General features: G+C 40.5%; 1 protein-coding gene across 1 annotated transcript; it reads right to left on the bottom strand.

The window, feature by feature from the left end:
• Nucleotides 1-1,574: 1,574 nt before the first annotated feature.
• Nucleotides 1,575-22,628, bottom strand: nipsnap3a (nipsnap homolog 3A (C. elegans)). Its single transcript, XM_020513297.2, has 6 exons — nt 22,358-22,628; nt 11,707-11,914; nt 10,800-10,958; nt 7,800-7,949; nt 4,064-4,150; nt 1,575-1,829 (listed from the first exon to the last, which is right to left on the bottom strand). The coding sequence occupies exons 1-6, from the start codon at nt 22,439-22,441 to the stop codon at nt 1,753-1,755; spliced, it is 765 nt and encodes a 254-aa protein (XP_020368886.1). The 5' UTR covers nt 22,442-22,628; the 3' UTR covers nt 1,575-1,752.
• Nucleotides 22,629-22,855: the final 227 nt, after the last annotated feature.

The following is a 22,855-nucleotide window of genomic DNA, read 5'->3' as shown; positions in this document are numbered from 1 at the left end:
AAAGAAACTTTCTACACTTTTATTGTCTTGGAAACTGAAATCCAATCATATGTTATGTTTCCAAATCCCATGAAATGCAACTATTATTACGTATTATTGCTCCTTATGATTTAACCTAGGTATCCATTCTAAATTCATGTAAAATGTCAACCACATACATGTTGTGCAATACTAGGCTTCAACACGTGCTACTGTTCTTCATATAGCCATTTTCAAATTAATTGTTATCATTATTTGTTTAAATGACTTTTACCGACAGTTAATCTATTAGTTAGTCACAGTGACTCCATCACTGTCAGTCAAACTTCCTCTGCCACATAATCTTTCAATCACAGCAGCAAGTATAGAGCATAACCCTTACACAGGGCATATCTTAATGAAGTGTATTGTGTGTAATTAAAATAATACATTAGATGGAAAACACAAATCTGCAGAATAGTTTGCATCATAGCAGAAGAGAAGAATCTGGCAGGACAACACTGAGTTTTCCAGCGACAAACTTTGCTCAAAAAATGCTCTAAAATTCAGTAAGACATGGTAAGGTATACCTCATGCACACTCTTTAATCTATACTCTTGTTCTTAGAAAAACATACCACTCAGTTCCTTTTCTCCTGAAATTTAAATTTCCTTGCAGGTCAAAGTATTTCTTACTTTAAAAAAAAACTGAAAGAACAGCAGATGCTGTAAATCAGAGACAAAAATAGAAATTGCTGGAAAAGTCTAGCAGGTCTGGCTGCATTTCTGGAGAGAGGATGGATCCACAGAAGCTGCCAGACATGCTGAGCTTTTCCATTAATTTCTATTTTTGTCTCTTTTTCTTACTTTTGTCTATTTTCATGAAAACTCTGAATAATTGCCAAATAAACCAGTAAGTGTAAAATTACAGGTAGTGCACTGTCTTTTTCATCTTTCTAGTGTTAGGTCATTCATCTCATCACAACCTATTTTGGGAGCACAGGCACAGAAAGAGACTGTTTAGCTCCTGAAGCCCATTTCAATGACATTATGGCTGATCTGTGAGCTATGCACATGTTATAATATTTCGCCAACTGAAGTTAGCCAATCCTGGAGCATACAAAAATTACTTTAAAAGAAAAACAAAGTTTATTCAGATAGATTATCAAGAACGTTTGTCACTATTTATGAAGTAACATTAAGCCTAAAAGAGCACAATTTCCAAAACGTTTTATATTGCACAATTTACTTATGGTAGGGTGCAAAATCACACAATGCTAAGTGGTGACCAGGACTGAGTGATTGGGTGATCTGTTCATCAATCAGGCCTGGAGACATAAATGTTTTAAACTCTGACTCACTACACACAAAAAATGTGTTAAGAAACTAACTTCCACTTATTACATTGTGCTGGAGGAATAACTTTCATAGGTGGCCACGCTGTGATTTTGTACTTGAGCCTGGAAACACTCAAACCTTACCACCACCTCAAATACACTGGCTGATTATACATTACTGTCCCTGTGTTAAGTAATTAAACTCATGAAAAAATGGAAACGGAGCACAAAAATATGCAAACATTGTGATAAATTCCAAAATTTAACATCACACAACAGATTTATGATTAATGTTTTATTCCAAGCAATTCAGCCATTAAAAAGTGTACAAAATAAAATTAGCTCTGGCCAGTGACCATTATCACAACACCACGAGGCTCGATTTCAAAGGGATCACTTGCATGACAGGCACCATTCAAAGGAAAGAAAGCACAACCACCAGTGTTCAGTGTGTGGAATCATTTCAGAGGTGAATATGGAGTTGGAAGTAGAAGCTTGTTAGTCTGTGACACCAGGTATGAGGCACTATCCCTCACTGTAAAACAAAAACAAAAGAAAAAAGTGCAGTAGTATCCTGTAACATTTAAAACATATCACAGAATGTTACAACATTGGTCCAATATGATGTACATTGTGCGTCAAGCAGACACCATTAAAATGCATGCACTGAAACAATTATCACATCAGGAGACAGAAAAAAATTGTTTTACATATTTGTAAGAGGACCTACTTTTCTGTTTTTCACTATTAATGTATAGAGATAACTGATGGACTCTTGTGACACTGTGGTAGTGGCTCTACATCAGAGCCAGGAGGTCTGTGGTCAAGTCCCACTGGCTCCAGAAGTGTGTAATACAGTGGCAACTGTAACTTTATGAGCTGTAACACAGATATTTGCAACTGACACGCGGCAAGAAGTGATTTCACTGGGAACCCGAAAGTTTAAGGAATTTTGTACAGAACCTTATTATCAAGGACTCATACAGGGTTATTAAAGTCTATTTGACATATCAAGTGATTACTGCAAACACACGTGGACAGATTGGTGGAGGTTCCGCAAAGTGCACTCTCAGTCTGCGATTGGGTGTCCTGAGTGCAGCGTTCACCACATTGTGAGCAGACAATACAGTAGACTAGATTGAAAGAAGGGCATATGAATTGCTGGTTCACTTGGTAAGAGGAGTTGGGGTTGAAAACAGTGGACGCAAGTGGGAGATCCAAATTCCTTCGTTTCCCTTGTAGCTGTTCTGATAAATGCAACCTGCAACAGCAGTGCTTCAGAGATGCCTTTGTTTGTTCTCTCAAGTCTCTCTCATTCTCTACAACATCCACCATAGAACTTGTGCATTTTATACCATCTTGCTTTAGATGACAGCCTCTTTTTAAATCAGACCACCCAGTGGTTTTCCTCGACCACATCAGACCAAGTAGGCTGTGTAAATCCATACCAGAAAAGAAGACAGTGGCTGATTGATGCTCAGTTTGGGTTCTGCCAGGGCCACTCGGCTCCTGGCTTCATTATAGAGTTTGGTTCAAACATAGACTAAAGAGCTGAATTCCAGACGGGAATGTGACTGCTCTTGACATCAAGGCCACATATGACAGGGTGGGACGTCAAAGAGAGATAGCAAAACTGGAGTCAATATGAATTGGGGAAATGCTCTGCTGGTTGGAATCATGTCGCACAAAAGGAGCTGTAGATGTTGAAAGTCAGTCATCTCAACTCCAGAATATCACCGGATTTCCTCAGGTGAGTTTCTGGGGCTCAACCATCTTCAGCTGCTTCAATGACTTTCTCTCACCAGGGCAGAAGTGGGGATGTTCACTATTAACTGCACAATGGTTCGCAAAAATCATGACCTCCTATACCGAGGGAGTCCATGATACAAGATACAGGCTTGGTCTGACATGTGGCAAGTGAAATTCACACCACACAACTGCCAGATAGTCATGATGATCTCTAACAAGAATCGCCTCTATCAAGTTCCAACTGTCCAGAAACTGAATGGACTAGCAATATAAATAAAGTGACTACAACAGCAGGTCAAAGGCTAGTAATCCTGTAGCAAGTAACTCACTTCCTGACTCCCCAAAGCTTATCCACCACCTACAGTGTACAATTCGGGAATCTGATGGAACACTCCCCATTTTCCTGGATGGGTGCAGCTCTAACAATACTCAAGAAGCCTGACACCACCCAGCTCAAAGCAGACAAATGGCTGGAAACAGACTGACAACCATTCACTCCCTCCACCACTGATGCTCAGGAGCAGCAGTGTGAACTACTATAAGATGCAATGGAGAAATTCACGAAGGCTCCTTAGAACGTATCTTCCAAACTTATGACCACTTCCCTCTAGGACAAGGGCAGCAGAAATATGGGAGCATAACATCTGCAAGCTCATTTGAAGACACTCACCATCATGACTGAGAAATATATTGCCATCCCTTTAGTCTTGCTGGGTCCAAATCCTGGAACTCCAGCCCAAAGATCACTATAAGTGTACCTACACCAAATGCACTGCAGTGGTTCAAGAATGCAACTCACCACCATTTTCACAAGGGCAATTAGGGATGGGCAATAAATGCTAGCCCAGCCAGCAGCATCAACATCCCATGAATTAATTTAAAAAATAATCAACTCTACCAGAAGCATACCACACCATGAGAAGCCCCCATAAATAAAGACAACTTTAAAAGCATGTAACTGAAATGACCAGTCGGACTCAGCAAGCAATCCATTCCCATATTCTCATAAAAAGGCCTTACCTGCTGCCACCACTCTAACATCTTCATGTGCCCTGCGCCTTCCAGACGCTCGATGATCCCCATCTTCATGCCACCAGAGGGCATGGACTGTGAAAGCACAGCAACAAATTAGAACAACTTCTGTCCAGGTGGTGAAGAGGTACAAGTATTGAAGAAGAGGATTTGAAACTGGGGTAACATTGGGTGCTGAGGGACTATGAGTAGTGTTCAAATGTCTATTCAAAGAAGTTATGGTATGAGTTGGTGTCGTTTTATTTTTGTTTTTAAAATCTGTGCACTGCAAGGAGGAAAAAAAATTGTTTTGAAAGCAGGGATTTACCAGGATGGCTACTTCAGAGTCAGGAATTCAATACCTGTTATGCACTCTGTTTTTGTGGTTACAGATTCCTGCCATGTGCAGACCATCAGCAGCCAAGGAATTGTTTACAAACGAAGGTGTTTTGGCTCTCAGCTAACTCAGCAGGTTTGAACTGGAAACAAGTTACAGACATGCAGTGAGAAAGACATTGAAGTATGTGCTGTTGTACTACCCAGCAGAAGCTGCCTATTCTCTGCAGTAGAATAACTCAGTTTAAACTGGAGGAAAAATGGTTACGTTTCCTGCAGCAGTTACTATAAATTGTGACCTTTAAATTGATAAATCAGACACAATCTACAAGACTCTTTGCCTCTTTGAACATTCCGAACATCTAGGGCCTAGCTAGCTGAAGGAAGATCATCTCAACATCAGAATCGGGAAACAAGGACCACTGAACTGATTTTCCAGATTTTTTTTATTCTTCACCAGTAATCTTATTTTCCCTGTTTGTCTGTATCTGTGTAACTGGAAGTTTATAAACAGGTTAAAGTTTTAGCACCTCAATGTTACACACCAATGGTTTACAACTGTATACCTGCACTAACACCTCATTTGTTGTAATAAATAAGAATTCTCGTTTAGTATAGAATTGTGGTCCTTGCTCTCAAATCAACATTGGTGCAAAAGTCAAGCAAACTGAGGTATGGTTCACAGTGGCCTTTTTCTAAAAAGGGAAAGTAACGTTTAGTAATACTGGAAATACTGGGGCTCTAATTACAGCGCACTACATCAGTGAGATGTAATATTATTTATCAGACCTGTCTTTCATGTGCATACAATCTGGTGGCATTCAACTTCCTTCGTCATCAGATGCAAGGACCTGTCACAAGCAAGATCAACATTCTAAAATCAGCCTTCTACAGGTAGAGGTCAATTGCAGAACACAATGCTTCCTGAAACGGGCTACTTTTGTGCTCACTGTAATGCACAACTTGCTAGGATACTGACGTGCTCGCACGGATCTGGGTCCAGAGCCTGATCAGACAATCAGAACTGTTACAATGCACAAGGAGGCCATTCAGCCCAGTGTGCACCAGCTCGGAGCATTCTAACTTATTGCCAATCTCCTGCCTTCACACCGTAGTCCTGCACATTACTTAAATCACCCAATCATCTAATATCCTCCTGAATGCTTTGATTGAACCTACTTCCACCACACTTCCATGTATTTGCGCTCTCAACCCAGACCACCCGCTACGTGATTTAGTTTATCTAACTTCACATTTGCTTCTCTTGCAAAACACTTTAAAACTGCATTGCCTGGTTCTCCATCCTATTATAAGCAGGAACAGTTCATCCCCATTTACTCTGTTCAGATTTCTCATGATTTTGTAGGCTTCTATCAAATTTCCTTTCAAAAGGAACACATTATCAACTTCTCCAATCTATTGTCAGAACTGAAATTTCTCATAAACCAGTTCTCCACTTTCTCCAATGCATTCACATCCTTTCTATAGTGTGGTGCCCACAACTGTACACAATACTCCAGATGAAGCTTAACCAGTCTCCTCTACAAGTTCATTATAACTCTTCTGCCCTCATAGTTTATGCTCTATTGATGAAACCTAGAATACTGTATGTTTTATTAACAGCTGCCTCCACCTGTCCTACCATCTTTAATGACATGTTACATACACACCCAGATCTTTTTGCTCCTGCACACCCTTTAGAGTAATACATTATATTTTATACTCTCTTGCTCTCTCCCCATTTTCTTTGTATCAAAAATAAATATATCACCTCAGACTTTTCCCACATTGAACTTCATGTGCCACTTATCCAACCATTCTACCGACTTGTCAATACTCTTTTGAAGGGTATACAATGTTCTCTTTAGTTTATAATTCTCCCAAATTTTGGGAAATCAGCACACATTGAAATAGTCCCTAATACATCATGATATACATCATTCTTATATATCAAGAAAAGCAAGGATACCAATACTGGTTCCTAGGAACTTCATTCCAAACTTTCTTCCAGTCTGAAAAATACCCATTAACCAATTCTGTTCTCACTTCACCTAGTCCACTTCTTTCCCAATGTTTCTTTTGTTAGACTGGACACATAATCCTGTATGAAATTCTCTTGAACTTGATCTAGGAACGCTGGTCTCTCATTGCCCCTAACACTACCAATATCCTACCAATCTACAGGTTATCATTATGATTACTCTGATATGCAGATTTGTTCCTCTATATCCTTCCCACTAGCTGAAGAATTTATATTATACCAAGCAACGTAATTGTATCCTTTTTATTCTTTGAACCCTCCGAAACATCCACTTTCTCCAGTACTACAATTATCTCCTTCACCAAAAGTGACAATCCACTCCTTTTCTTCCTATCCTGTATTGTCAGAACACATTGTAATCAGGAATACTTAATACTCTAACTTGCTTTTCCTCATGTCAGATCTCCATTATCACCACATCATAATACAGGCACAGGTTGCCAGTTGGGAATGTCCCAATCTTATTAACCCTGTGCATTCACATAAATGCAGTGTAATCCTGATTTAGATTTCATTACTTTCTCTGTGACTCAGACTCCACTTATTAACTTACTATTCTCTATTCCAGTACTGTCAGTCTCTCCAAATATTGTGCACACCCAGATATTACATTCAAGTATGGTCTCTTGCTTCCCACACCCCTGCTGAGTTACCTTAACCCTTTCTGAATAGTACTAGAAAAACTCCTGCAAGGAACACAGTCCTGGCTCCGCTCTGTTGTTCAAACAGAACAGAAGAACCCCAAGACTCCTTGAAGCTGCTAGTTTTGTGCTGCTTTAACACCATAGGCAATTAATTCTGCTAGAGTGTTAAATTCAATGCCTTTCTACTTCAATACAAGTTATTTCATTAACATTAAAATCCCGCTGATGGTAAAGCCTTTAACCACCCTTTCCAAGATCTTGGTATTTCTCTTCATCCATTCATAAAAGCCTCCTCAAAAACCTCCCTTCCATCGCATCTTTCTTCCAAATGCCTCTCCCACTCTAAACCATGTTTAGTCAGTGTTTTGCTGTACCAAAGGGATAATCGAAATTACTGTTGAACAACTTCAGAGCTTGAACTTGCGCTCAGAGTGTTAAAGTGCAGCGCAATGTTAAACATTGAATAATTTTGTACTCCGAGTCACCTCTTTGCCTTGCCTGTGCAAGTCCGGTCTGACTGAATTACACTCAGATGAATCTTGGGTTCTGTGAAATCTCAAATTGAAAACATTGAGTATTACAGTAAGTACATATGACGGAAATGATGGACCTAATATTTGGGAATACACATGAGGATATATGGAATAAATCACTTTCAAATGAATAATTATGCAGGATTACTCCACTACAGATAATAGTCTTAAGCTTAAAACTTAGGTCTTACCTTTGTTGAGCTGGCCAAACTCACTGTGGAATACTCCAATTAGTGTGCAATAACCCACATTGCTGTGCGCACTGACTGCTTTCTGGAAGGCTTTCCCCCACACAACAGGTCCACCTGGTACCATCTGGTAACTGACCAGCTCATATACACCTATTTGGAATTAGGTACATTAAAAGAGAAAGGAAGCCATTTAATAAGTGCAAACAACATATTACAGAGAAATTTAGGGCGCAGAAACAAAATACCAGAACAATGCGTGTACGTGCTCTTTTCTACAAAGGATTATAAAAACACATACCAAAAGTATCCCTGGTTTTGTATCTAGACAATTAGAAGTATCTAATCAAGATGATGTTGAACTTTTACAAGACTCTAATTAGGTTACAGTGAGATATTGATGGAGAATCATACAATATTAGCACTCACCAATGAAAGGCATATCCTTTGTAGAACCTTCGTTTGAAATCCAAGAAAACCAAACAATGCACACTGATGCATGTGTCAAGAGTTCAGTTTATCAAATAAAATCTTGTCTATTAAAGAACAATTGTATTATACAGATGTAAGTAAGACAGTTTAATAGCTGGTATTCCAGATCATACAAGAGCCAGGCAGTGACCACCTCCAATAAGAGAGAATCTGATTATTGCCCCTTGACAATCAATGACACTGCCATTTCTGAATCCACCTCCATCAATAACTTGGGGGTTATTGTTGACCAGTAAAAACTGAACGAGCCATATACATACTGTGGCTACAACAGCGGGTCCAAGGTGTGGAATTCCTAGCCTCCAAACGCCTGCCCACCATCTACAAGGCTCAAGTCAGGTCAGGGATGGAATATTTTCCATTTGCCTGGATGAGTGCAGTTCAAACAACACTTGCAGTTTGATGCCATCCAGGACAAAGCAGCCCACTTGACTGGCACCCTATCCACTATTCACACCCTTCACCACTATGGCAAGAGTATGTGCTATCCACAGTATGCACTAGCATAACTCACCAAGGCTCCTCCAATAGCATCTTCCAAACCAATGACCATTATCTATAAGAACAAGGACAAGGGCAGCAGATACATAGGAAAAACACCACTGGCAAAATCCAAAACCCCCACCCCCGGCCAAGCCACTCAATATCCTGACTTAGAACTATAATTGTCATTCCTTCAGTGTTGCTGGGTCAAAGCTGGAACTCCTTTCCTGAACAGAATTGTGAGGGCTCTACACTCCAAAGACTGCAGTGATTCAAAGCTAGTTCACTACCAACTTCCTAAGGGTATTTAGGGATGGACAACAAGTGCTGACCTAGCTTATACCCAGATCATGGAAGCAAATAAAAAAAAACTGACTTGGAGATAACCTTGGACACAGAATTCAAATAAGCATCAAGATCGGACTCACTGGTTATACAAGGGGTATCACAACATGATTTCCCTGACGCTGCTGATTCAAAAGGAAACTCCGTTCTACTTGATACATGTTGACAACCACTAAGGTTAGTTGGCAATGGTCTATTGGTTTCAGCATAAAGTGAGGTGACACAGACAATAAACCAATGCAGAGTTATGATGGATGGCATTCTAGTATGAACAGAATCACAGAATTCTGACAGTGTGGAAGCAGGCCATTCGACCCATCGAATCCACACTGACCCTACTAAGAGCATCCCATCCAGACCCATGATCCCTACCTTATCCCTGTAACCCTGTAACTCCCATGGCTATTCCACCTAGCCTGCACATCATGGGCAATTTAGCACAGCCAATCCACCTAATCTGCGTATCTTTGGACTGTGGGAGGAAACCAGACCACCCAGAGAAAACCCATGCAGACATAGGAAGAATGTGCAAAATGAATAAGAGCTATTTTGTAGAATCAAGTATTACATCTGTACATGAATACAGCTAGTCTCTGTTTAACACTGAACTACTTAACGTTGTTTCACTTCAACATTGTTAATAAAATAGTGTAAACATATCTGTTCAGCATTGTCAGTTTCACTTTAATATGGTTTACCACAGACTTCCAATGTTTATCACAGACTGTGGCAACCCTATTCACATGAGAATTCCCACTGTGTTCCTGCCTTCACCTTCAATCTCTCCTCCTACGCTGCCAAAACCTCCTCTGCGTTCCCATCTTTGACAATGAAATTGTCCTTCAGCTACTCATCTCGTTCCTGGCTTCCATTATGATCTTGCACAGAAATTCTGGGCACCATCTAGTGGTAGAGATTAGTTGCTGCAGGTAGTTGCTGCCTGCACTGATCAACCTTTGCCACTAGATGGTGACCTGCTGAATTGAAAAGGATCTACTGACATTGCATTGCGTTTCCCTTGTATTCAGTGATTTCATTTTGCAAGTTATTTAAAGTACGAATGCACAGTGCTACAAATTTTTGGCACAGTATTTCTACCTGTGCATTGCATTTTTTCTGATTGGGAAATGTCCAAAGGTATCCAAATCTGATTTTAGCATTGATTCCTACGGGAACCTACGAATGTCTTAGTTGTTTCACTTAAAGTCATAGTTTTCAGAATTACAACCATAACCTGCAGTGAAGGCTTGGATATTACAGTAATCCACACAATGGTACTTGTAGTTCTTGGAAAACACATTACACCGAGCCACATAAACATATAATGCACAGAATATACAGTTTCGTTTTTCTCGAAAGTCGCTGTGTACAACATCTTAAATTCATATAACCTGGTTTGCACAAAAGAAATTGATCACTATATCAACTTGAGACGCAAGACAGATACTTCATACTGCTACATTTCCAACCTTCAAACAATTACCGTTTGTTGATATCAACTGTTCAAACACATGATCTTAGTTGCTAGCTGTCTCATTGACTGTTGACATTTTACAAAAGAAAAGGCTCGAGACCCAAATGAACTTTCTGGTGGAACTGGTTGCATTGTTGGGTGCCAACCTGCAACATTGTGTATGGAACAGCACGGACGGGTGAAGACCGAGGTTAGGTGATTATGCTTGCCTTTTTTCGGTGGTTTGCCCAACTCCGCCCAGGGCACCATGTAGACAATCTCATTGGTTTGATTGAGCAGCATTGGCAGCATTTTTGAGATATAATTTTGTTGCCAGTCTTTATCGTTTGCCAGGGCTTCTCGGACTGCTGATCGTTCCTTGTAACTGCCTAAGGAAAAGATGATCTGAAATAGTCCATCATTCATATGTGTTAATAGTACAAGCCTTAGACATTGCAAGTGGAGGGGTCTGTATATTAAATATTACAAATAATCACATTAAATACGACAACCATAAAGTGATCTAAGCAAAGTGCAGCAGACACACATCTGCTTACTCCCCCAGTTCCTAATTTGCAGCCCCATGTAAATGGTGCTGTGGCTCCTGAAGATGCCATTTTTGACTCGAGAAATAGGCATTGCAGTGTGTTTCCAAACTATTTACTACTAAATGACTTGGAAGACAAGAACAGGAATAAACCACTCTGCCCCTCAAACCAGCTGCACCAATTCTGTTTCAACATTAGCCATGATTCAATGGGTTGCACGCTGGTCTCTGAATAACAGAGCTCTGGGGGTGAAGCCTTATACCAGGGATTCAGCACAAAAAGAGTGACATCCAAGAGAGTGCACCAAGGTAGCACTGTAGTTCATGGTCTAGAGTTGATGTTTTTCAGAAAAGATGTTAAAGTCCCTCTGACATGCCCATGGAGAACAGAATGTCAGAGCTCCCTATTAACACCCTTCAGGATAAGACCTCAGCAGAGTGGAAGGCTGGGAAACACATGCGTGCCCATTTCCTGCAGCATTCTACACAACAATGCATTCTGCCATTGCTCTCTTACGGCCATTTCTCCTCCTGAGTAGAGAGTAGAACAGGCTATTTGAATAAGAATCTCTTTGGTATTCTTTTCTTACCATATTTCCAAATATGAAAAACTTCATTCAGACACCCAATTCCCACTGACCAGTACCCAACTAGTTCAGATTGGGCAGTACGTAGGTGGATATTATCACTTGTAAGCTTCATAAAGTCAGCCACCTTCCCAGGCTGTATGATGTAACTGCGAAATTCATAAAAAGTGCCGTTGAGCTGATTGCTGTCTCTGGAAGTACCTATTGATCTCTGGAAGTGAGAGAACGGAAGATTGAACATTGACATGGATATATCCCATTTTATTTTCTGCAACAGACCTTCATGTCACATTAGCTGCCTATCCATTAAAACAGGAGATGGTGGTGCAGTGGTAATGTCGCCAGACTAATTCCCCAGAGACCCAGACTAACCATGGCAGCTGATGGAATTAAACTCAATGAATAAAATCTGCATTGAATGTGAAACCATCATCAATTGTCATAAAAACCCACCTGGCTCACTAATGCCCATTAGGGCAGGAAATGTTGCTTCATGTACAGATGGAAGGCACAGTCATGCTGAACTGTGTAATACACATACAGCTGACTTACATCATGATATCTCCAATATGCACACACACAACTGTACTGCTGTGAAAGGGCCTTTAAGTTAATTCAGCTTCACAGTACCTTAATACCTCTATTTAAAAAAAAACTTGATGCCATCCAGGATAAAGCAGCATGCTTGACTGGCACTACATCACTCCCCCCACCACTAACACTCAGTATCAGCAGTGTGCACTATCTACAAAATGCACTACAGAAATTCACCAAAGAACCTCAGACAGCACTTTCCAAACCCATGACCACTTCCACCTAGAAGAAAAAGGACAGTAGATTCACGGGAACACCACCACTTGCAAGTTCCCCTTCAAGCCAGTCACCATCCTGACATGGAAATATATTGTTGTCCCTTCACTGTTGCTGGGTCAAATTCCTGGAATTCTCTCCCTAACCAAATTTTGGGTCTACCTCCAGCGCATGGACTGCAGCACTTCAAAAAGGCAGCTCACCACCACTTTCTCTAGGGCAACTGGAGATGGGCAATAAATGCTGGCCAGCCACTGACGTCCACATTCCACGAATGAATTTAAAAAAAGGACACTTTATATCATTTGTGTGCAGCTTCACAGAAGATATATTCTATTCTTAGTTTTAACAAGCGGATGTAGCTCAAAAAGGTATGTATAGGAGATGATTTCATAGTTATTGGTCAATCAAGTCAGCTCATGCTGCTGATTTAATGTGCATTTTATCAAAAAGGCAATTGCAGGGAAACACTAAAGTTTGAGATTCAGTCTGAACAATTAACAATAATTATTCAATCACAATTGTTATGGACCAGACCAAACCTCATTCAAATATATGAGGCAGATAGCCGAGACCCTAACTTTTATCTTGTTTAAAGGCAAGTGTAAGGTGCTGTGTTCTAGATGTAATTCGATTTGTCACACTACTCAGCCTTAGGCAAAACACATTTTATTCTTACACCCAAATAAAATACCAACAAAAGAAAGAAGAATTGGTATAACTTTAACTCTATTGGAAAACTTAACAGAAAAATAGATTGTTTAACCAGTAAATAGCAACTGCTCCAATATAGTAACATCCCATAAACACACCTTTGGCAAAGGCGAATTCAGTAAAATAGAGATTGTCTCACATATGATGTTTCGCCAGTCCAGGAGAAAAGAACACCAACAGAAAATTCTGCCAGAGAGAGAAAGGACTCAAGCTTTTTGCTGCAGTCGAAAGAGATGTATGGCAGCTTCTACAACCAACTTCAAAACCACAACAGCCTGAAATCTAAACTAAAACCCTGGTTTTGAGAGAGCCTGACTCCACCCATTCAGGCTGCTTCTATTGTTCTAACTTTAGAAAACACACAAGGTCTCAAAGCTGTTTACGTTACCGGATTCGAAAAGACAACTTGACACCTCCGACTCTAAACCTCTCTTCAAAAAAAAAAGAGAAGGACAAAATACACCTCTTAAAGCCATAGTATTGTTACACACTGAAGTTGTTCAGAAATACAATTTCATCTCCATCCCAATTATGATACCGTAACTAAATACATGAAATTGTTTTTTTTATTATAGGAGAATCTGGGATCTTGCACTGGTGTTGCTGGCTTAGCATTTAAGGATTGCTAGTTTTGATGAATTTCCTGAATAATCCAGGATACTATACTTTTAATGTCTTTGTATGATATTAAAGTGAAGCATATGGCAGCCTGACAGGTTCAAATAATTGAACATATGACTCTTTAGAAACCTGCTGCAGTTCCTGTGGTCTAGGCGCAGAGTGCTGTAGCAGTGGGAATTCTAGGATTTTGCCCCAGTGAGAGAAATGTAGTTTAATTAACAGAGATTTGCTAAAACATCAAGTAGTTTTAAAATAACTCGATTGAGTTTTTCTGATAAAATAAGGGATGGCCAACGAAAGCAATGTGGTTGTTATAGTGAATATAGGCTTCCAAAATATTTTTAACTGAAGCGCCACGAACCTATCAGGAGAAATAAAGCTATTAGAATAAAACCCAAAGTGACAGCACAGATGGAAACTGGCTGAGTAACAGAAAACAGAAAACAACCATTCGCTACTTTCTGAACTGGAGAAAGCTATACAGTGGGATTCCCTAGGGGTTGAAACAGGAACATTGATTTTCTTGATACATACTAAATTAATGACCTTAAGCTTAGGTGTACAGGGCCTAATTCCAAACTTTGCAGATGATACAAAACTTGAATAATATTGTGATCTGTGGAAAGTATAGTGATAAACCACCATAGAGCACTCAAGTGGCAGATGTAATTAAGCACAAAGCATGAAGTGGCAGAGTTTGATTTGAAGAACAAGGACGAGCTACAGAAAATAAAGGAAACTACTTTAAAATTGGTGTAGAAATAGATAGACCTGAGTATCTGAGCATAAATCCCAAAATAAGCGGAGGTGTTTTTGCAGACAGCTAGCATGGGCACATGGGCTGAAGATCTCCCAATGTAGTGCCACCCCTCTATATGCTACAGAGGTAGGGGAGGTGATGGCCTAGTGGTATTGTCACTGGACTGTTAATTCAGAGACCCAGATGACATTCTGCGGACCCAGGTCTGAATCCTGCCACAGCAGATGGTGGAATCTAAGTTCAATAGATATCTGGAATTAAGAATCTAATGATGACCATGAATCCATTGTCGGGAAAAATCCATCTGGTTCACTATTGCCCTTCAGGGAAGGAAACTGCTATCCTTACCTGGTCTGGCCTACATGTGACTCCAAACCCCCAGAAATGTGGTTGACTCTTAACTACTTCCTGGGCAATTAGGGATGGGCAATAAATACTGCCTAGCCAGCGACGCCCCCATCCCATGAATGAATAAAGGAAAAAAAAAGTCAATTTACTTTATGCAACCTACTTCCATGAATTATCATCTGTGCCTCAGTTGGTAGCACTCCTCCTCATGAAAGTAATCCAGATTGACACTCTCCTATGGCACTCAGGGAATTCCACACCATTGGAAGTGCTATTTTCCAATATGATACTAAAAATTGCTCCACAAGATCCTATGGCACTGTCTCCAAAAGTAGGGGAGTTATCCAGTGTCCTGATAAGTATGTAACCGAAAAACAGACATGATTATTGAAGAATTCTCTTTAACTACAAAATAAGTAGTAAAATGTATATCTCAGTCAACATGGCTTTGTGCATGGGAAATCACGTCTCATTAACTTAATTGAATGTTTTGAAGAAGTAACGCAGAGGATTGATGAGGACAGAGTGGTGGACATGATCTGTATGGACTTCAGCAATGCATTCGACAAGGTTCCTCACGGGAGGCTGGTTAGCAAGGTTGGATCACATGGAATACAGGGAGAACTAGCCATTTGGATACAGAATTGGCTCGAAAGTAGAAGACAGAGGGTGGTGGTGGAGGGTTGCTTTTCAGACCGGAGGCCTGTGAACAGTGGCGTGCCACAAGGATCGGTGCAGGGTCCACTGCTTTTCGTCATTTTATAGAAACGATTTGGATGTGAACATTGGAGGGGTGGTTAATAAGTTTGAAGATGACACCAAAATTGGAGGTGTCATAGACAGCAAAGAAAGTTACCTCAGAGTAAAACGGGATCTTGATCAGATGGGCCAATGGGCTGAGGAGTGGCAGATAGAGTTTAATTTAGATAAATGTGAGGTGCTGCATTTTGGGAAGGCAAATCAGGGCAGGACTTATACACTGAATGGTAAAACCCTGTGGAGTGTTGCTGAACAAAGAGACCTTGGAGTCCAAGTTCATAGTTCCCTGAAAGTGGAATCACAGGTAGACAGGATAGTGAAGGTGGTGTTTGGTATGCTTGTCTTTATTGGTCAGTGTATGGAGTATTGGAGTTGGGACGTTATATTGTGACTGTACAGGACATTGGTTAGGCCGCTATTGGAATACTGCATGCAATTCTGATCTCCCTGCTATAGGAAGGATGTTGTGGAACATGATAGGGTTCAGAAAAGACTTACAAGGATATTGCCAGGGTTAGAGGGTTTGAGCTATAGGGAGAGGCTAAATAGACTGTGGCTATTTTCACTGGAGCGTCGGAGGCTGAGGGTGACCTTACAGAGGTTTATATAATCATGAGGGGCATGGATAGGGTAAATAGGCAAGGTCTTTTCCCCAGGGTGTGGGAGTCCAAAACTAGAGGGTGTAGGTTTAAGGTGAGAGGGGAAACTTTTAAAAGGAACCTAAGGGGCAACTTTCTCATGCAGAGAGTGGTACGTGCCTGGAACGAGCTGCCAGAGGAAGTAGTGGAGGCTGGTATAATTACAACATTTAAGAGGCATCTGGATGGGTATATGAATAGGAAGGGTTTAAGAGGGATATTAGCCAAATGCTGGCAAATGGGACTAGATTAATTTAGGATATCTGATCGGCATGGACAAGTAGACCAACAGGTCTGTTTCCGTGCTGTACAACTCTTTGGCTCATTCAGTTTTAATTTTATTTTATATGGAGCAAAATAAATAACTGGGTTATTGAAGAACTGGAATTTTTCTTTTTGTTAATTCATTCATGGGATGTGGGCATCTCTGGTTAGGCCAGCATTTATTGCCCAGAGGGCAGTTAAGAGTCTACCACGTTGCTGTGGGTCTGGAGTCACACGTAGTCCAGACTTGGTGAGGACGGTAGCTTCCTTCCCTCATGGGCATTAGCGAACAAGATGGGTTTGTCCAACAATCAGCAATGGATTCATTGTCATCATTAGGCTCTTAATTCCACTTTTTTTTTATTGAATTCAAATTCCACCATCTGGCCAAGCTGGGATTCAAACCAGGTCCCCAGAACAATGTCTGGGTTTCTGGATTAACAGTCCAGCGATAAAACAAATAGGCCATCAGCTCACCTTGAATTACAGAACAGAATCCCTACAGTATGGAAGCAGGCCATTCGGCCCGTCGAGTTCATACCGATCCAACCCCCTATCCTATCACTGCATTTCCCATGGCTAACCCACCTAACACAATGGGCCAATTTAGTATGGCCAATCCACCTAACCTGCACATCTATGGACTGTGGGAGGGAACTGGAGCACCCGGAGGAATCCCACAGAGACACGGGGAGAATGTGCAAACTCCACACAGACAGTCACCCGAGGCTGGAAGTGAACTTGGGTCCCTGATGCTGAGAAGGAGTGCTAACCACTGGCCCATTTATGCCAAACTACGAGAGTGGAAAAATTTAGCATCACACAAATATAAAATGTTTCCAGGGCCAAAGATGTTTTTCTGTAATTTTAGTTTATTGGGCTGTTATAAAATAAATATGTTTTAAATTACAAAGCGTAGCTTTCCTTAGGATGTTTTAACAGAGGTGTTGCATTGTAAAATGGGAAAAAGGAAGTTTAATCACTTACGTGAATACTCTATTGCCACATTTAACTGCGTTTGTAAGTTTCAAAAGAGGTAAAGACTGTGAATACTGACAGTTCTACCACAAAATATGAATTGTTGTCATTTTTGGGACCTTGAGTACATTGGCTATTGTTTTGCATTACCAGAGTGACCACATTTCCTTCTTTCTTTGATGAGATATGGGTGTCACTGACAAGGCGAGAATTTGCTTCCCATCCCCAATTGCTATAATGTAAAAGGTTAATTAAGGCATTAAAGTCGACACAGGACAAGCCCAGAGAAGGAAAAATGCCCAGGGAGTGGAAAAAAAAGACAGCAAATAAAATGCCTGTGAACAAGTGAAATGACAAGAGAAGGGAAACCTTGGGAAAAACAACATCAATAACCATATCAGAGTGCTTTGAACTTGTGAAAGGGCTGAAGTCAAGCAGGTTAGAGGCAGTGAAGGTTTATCAGATACACAGCTGCATCCAAATTAGCAGAATAACCCCACACAGAACAAGTCACTATTACTCTTGAAGCTATCGGTGTAGTGCCAATGACATATTATTGATGTAGGCCACTAACGACAAAACAGTGTCATAATGTCTCCATTTGTCAGCTTTTGATAGCCTTTGCAGCCTTAGAAGAAATCCATTTACTGAAAGGGTGAAATTCAACAGATATGCTCAAAGACGAGGACAAGAGTGTATATTTGTTCATAAATTATTTACATTGATCAGCTGAAAGTTATCAGCATGGAACCCTGAAAGGCAAATTAATTTGGGATCACCGTGTAGACAAAGTGTTTGATGAGATGTTATTGGATTCTTTAATGCTACCAAAGTCCATGCAACTGGCCAGATAGGCAGAGGTGAGGAAACAAAAGTGATTTTATTCAAGGCCACTTTGGGGAAAAATGATAGACTTGCAGTTTATGGGTCAATGAAGTGCAAGGACATCTACACAGAGGTAAAGAAAGCACAAAGAGCATTGTTTTGCAAATTCCAGACCAGGCGTACTTCGTCAGAATTCTGCAGGTTATTAAAGGATTGAGGAAGTCTAATCCTCTCAGTTGTACAGTGGCGAAGAGAAAAGGCTTTGCAGCTTACAGGTCCAAAACTGAAAATAATCAGTTTAGTCAACCTAAAGATTTCAGGCGAAAGGATAATTTCTCTGGATTTTGATTAACCGTAAAGTGATGGTCTTGGAGAACTGATGGGATTTTGTTCCATTGGTATTTGAAATCTTTTAAACTGTGTTATATGTGGATTATTTTTACTTTTCTTTTGTATAACAATCTCCTGTTTTATTGTTAAATTTGTTTATATTTCAACAAAAGGCCACCAGTTAATAAAAGGAATATGATCAAGCCAGATATTATTTTGGGATCTGACTTGTCCAGTAGTAGCATCAGTTGGGATGAAAACAATTGTCACGAGAGAAAGCAATCACAAACACTGCCTCCTTTTTATAGGAGAAGCAGCAAAGCCAAGCTTGCAAAAAGCATGATAAAACACTAAGGGCTTCAAGTGAAAATTTGGAGAACAGAGTTGAAAACTCGATTGGAGAGCTTGAAATCACTACAGTACTTATTTCTGTGAGTCACGGACTTATTTTTGGAAGGGTGGCTAGGGCGAAGTACCTCCAACTGGGAGGCAGGAAGGTGTAAATAAAGTGTTAGAGACTTTGGGGAAGATGTGGTGTAAAGGGTTAATTGCAAATATGTAAATGACAGTAGTGTTGTATGAGATCATATGACAGGACTCTGGACAATGAAGCTTCCATGTTAAGCGTAGTGTTAATGTCATGATGATATAATCATTGCTTTAAAACCAGGGACTTTCATGGGCTGAAATTGTTTGTAAAAAAAGTGACCAAAACGCCAGGTGTCATTAAAGCGAGAAGAGACAGCCAAGTAGAAATTAACATATTGTCTAAGGAAATGAAAATAGCAGTCCACCTGAAGAAATATGAGAAGGCATTCACGTTCTATTTTGACTTATACATGTCGGAAAATGGTTGGTGTTGGGAGATGGAACCTCACCAAGATAAGATAGAGTAGACATTCAAGCACATATTCCAGAGCTGTGTTTGGCATACACAGGAATGAAACTAAGGATACAGCAGTGAACATAGACTGGGGATTCTGTCTGTCTCAGGAAGAAAACACAACCAGTAAAAATACTGATTAGAGAGAGAAGGGGAAAAAAAAAAAAAAATAATTCGGGATACAAAAAATACCCAAAGATAATTGCAATTTTCACTGTTACCAATGATACAAGACACCAACTAACCCATCATGGTCACAGGTTAAAACCTTACGACTTAGATACCCTAAGGATTCTAAATTGTACTTTTTTTTAAAAAATCTTTCATACTGGACACTATTCCTTTTTAACATTGTATGTGCAAGTGTGAGCATGCAGCTGGCCACGAGGGCCTATGTGATTTCAGAGGCTCTGTGCTTTGTATTGCATCTTGATTATTTTTCCTCGGCATTAGCAGATAATAAATTTGCTTTCGCTCAAGAAAACTTTGAAATGGGGGTCAATTGCTGCTGGTAAAAACAGATTACTACATTTTAACTGGACAAAGGTATAAGCAGATGGAAAAAGAACTTAAAACTTCAAAACACTCGAGTTGATGTACCCCTCCTTACTGGCCATTACACTAAACCTTGCTATGTAAATAGAAGAATGTTTAGAGTCATAAAGGTCGACACCACAGATAAAGGCCCTTTGGTCTTCTCAGTCTGCACCAATCAAAAGCAATGACCTAACCATCCTAAGCCCATTTTCCAGCACTTGGCCCATGGCCTTGTATGCCTTGGCATCACAAGTGTATATCTAAATTCAACTTCTCCCATCAAATGAAAACTGTTCCCACATTATATTCTTATCTGCCAGGCCTTTACCTACTCGTTCAACCTATCCATATCCATCTGCTCCTTCAACATGTCCCCTACACAACATGGTTTCTCACCTATCTTTGTGTTGTCTGCAAATTTAACTAACATGCCTTCAGAACCAGTAGTTACCAAAAGCCTAGCATCCATCAGTCTCTATTGATCCTGACCAAAAGCACAGCCTCTCCCACGATCCACTACAATGATTAAAGACATATACACCTTAAAGATGTACTGCAGTAACTCACCAAAGTTCCTCCAACAGCACCTTCCAAACCTGTGACCGCAGGTTATCAAAATAGGACATCTATCTAAATGGACAATGGCAGATGTATTGGAACACCACTACCTGCAAATTCCCCTCCAAGCTATATGGCATTCTGGCTTGGAACTATCATCAGCATTCCCTCATTGTTGCTGGGTCAAAATCCTTAAACTCCCTTCTTAACAGCATCGAGTGTCCTTACACCTCAAAGCCTATAGAAGTTCAAGATGACAACTTGCTACGACCTTTTCCACAGCATCAAATGCTGGTTTAGTGAGTAACACCCAGCTCCAACAGAACAAATAAAAAAAACAGAATGTCCCTGAATTAAATAGCTTGGTACGCCACTTGAGAGGACAATTAAGATTCAACCATATTGTGTGACTCCATACCAAGATAAAGAAGAGAGATTTCTCTGCCTAATCACAGTAAGTGACAATAGTTATGGCTATCATTACTGAGAGTTCATTCCATGTTCTATTTTTCAAATATGAATTCCATCAGCTGCTGTGATGGGATTTGAATCTATATCCCCAGATGATTAGCCTGGGTGCTGGATTATTAGTCCAGTGTCATTACTACTGCACCAGCACCTTCTCTTCCACTGGTTACAAAGTACTTCTGGTAGCATCCTTATCCCTGGATCGGGAGGCCCAGTTCAAGTTGCTGCGAAAAAATAGGCTAACGAAATTGCCGGAAAAACTCAGCAGGTCTGGCAGTCTGTGGAAAGAAAGCAGAGTTAACAGTTTGGGTCCAGTGACAGTTCTTCAGGACAGAAGGGTCACCAGACCTGAAATGTTAACTCTTTCTCTCCACAGATGCTGCCAGATCTGCTGAGGTTTTCCAGCAATTTCTGATTTTGTTTCTGATTTCCAGCATCTGCAGTTCTTTGTTTTTGTTTTGTTTTGTTTAATCATACAGGTTTTATTTACTTTAATTTGCTCAATTGTTATACTTTCCTAATTCAAATTACCAGTTTCCTTTAAAGCTGACGCATTGAACTTTCCATCTGTCTAAAACTTTAAATTCTTTCAACATCGGTGCCATGTTAAAAATTATGAAAGATAGCTCATTTCTTATTTTGAATAGATGCTACCTGCAACTGAAAAGCCAGTTTGCCTTATAAGCTTTGATCAGTTGATCACAACTCACTGGTCCTGACGGTAGTGTCTTTTGTGTGCAAGGTATTCTTCCGACACACTCCCTTACCAAGGGCCTACATTCCAGTGGGACTGGTCTGGTTCTACTGCTCCAGCACCATTGCTGACGTGCTTCACTGCATGCAACTTGGAGTAACTTCTTCTGAGCCTACAAATAATTCTCAATATCAATTTCACAAATCATCTACCCTAATTTTAAAGGGAACCGTTTAGGCAGCCTCGGAAAAGCATGGCAATATTATACCAAATTCCGAAAGCAAAGTTGCAAAGTATTCTTTTAAGCCAATTTAAGTCTCGAGGTCAAAATAACCAGGGACTCGAACCTCCTACCGAAAATAAATCCTTTGTTTCAGCTGAGACAACAAGGTGTAGAGCTGGATGAACACAGCAGGCCAAGCAACATCGTAGGAGCAGAAAGCGAACAGCTGTTCCGTTTTCCTTACCTGCTGTCCCAGGCTACTGTGGTAGGAGAGAGACCTTGGAACTGCTGCATAGATTCTGCTCAACGCACTCCTTAGAATGTACATGGCAATGGAACACAGACAACAGGAGCTGGAACGTTGCAAACAATACAATCGAACGTCACGACAATTACGTGGAACTCAGCGATTGCCACAGTACGTTCCAAGCGCATAACCAGGCACCGACCAGGTCAAACCACACTTCATTCAACCCACCCCAGCCTCATACGGTAGCCGCGCTAGTTCAGGATACCAAATGCACATCATTGCACCCTCTTGTGGATTTCAGACCCTTTACATGTTACAATCGGTCGTGCATTTTTTTTGTGTGCGCGCGCGCATGACTTTTGTAGTCCGGGAGGATTTAATGCTGGCAAAAAAAAATGACATTACCCGGGAAGAGTTGCAATTAGCTTTGTCACTCCTCTTGTCGTGTGTCTAGAAGTTAAATATTAATTAATACAACTGGTGTTGCGGAAA

Source organism: Rhincodon typus, chromosome 3 (assembly GCF_021869965.1).
Source record: "Rhincodon typus isolate 14 chromosome 3, sRhiTyp1.1, whole genome shotgun sequence".
NCBI lineage: Eukaryota > Metazoa > Chordata > Chondrichthyes > Orectolobiformes > Rhincodontidae > Rhincodon > Rhincodon typus.
Note: the sequence above shows the minus strand (reverse complement) of the source record. Positions and strands in the feature narration are given on the sequence as shown.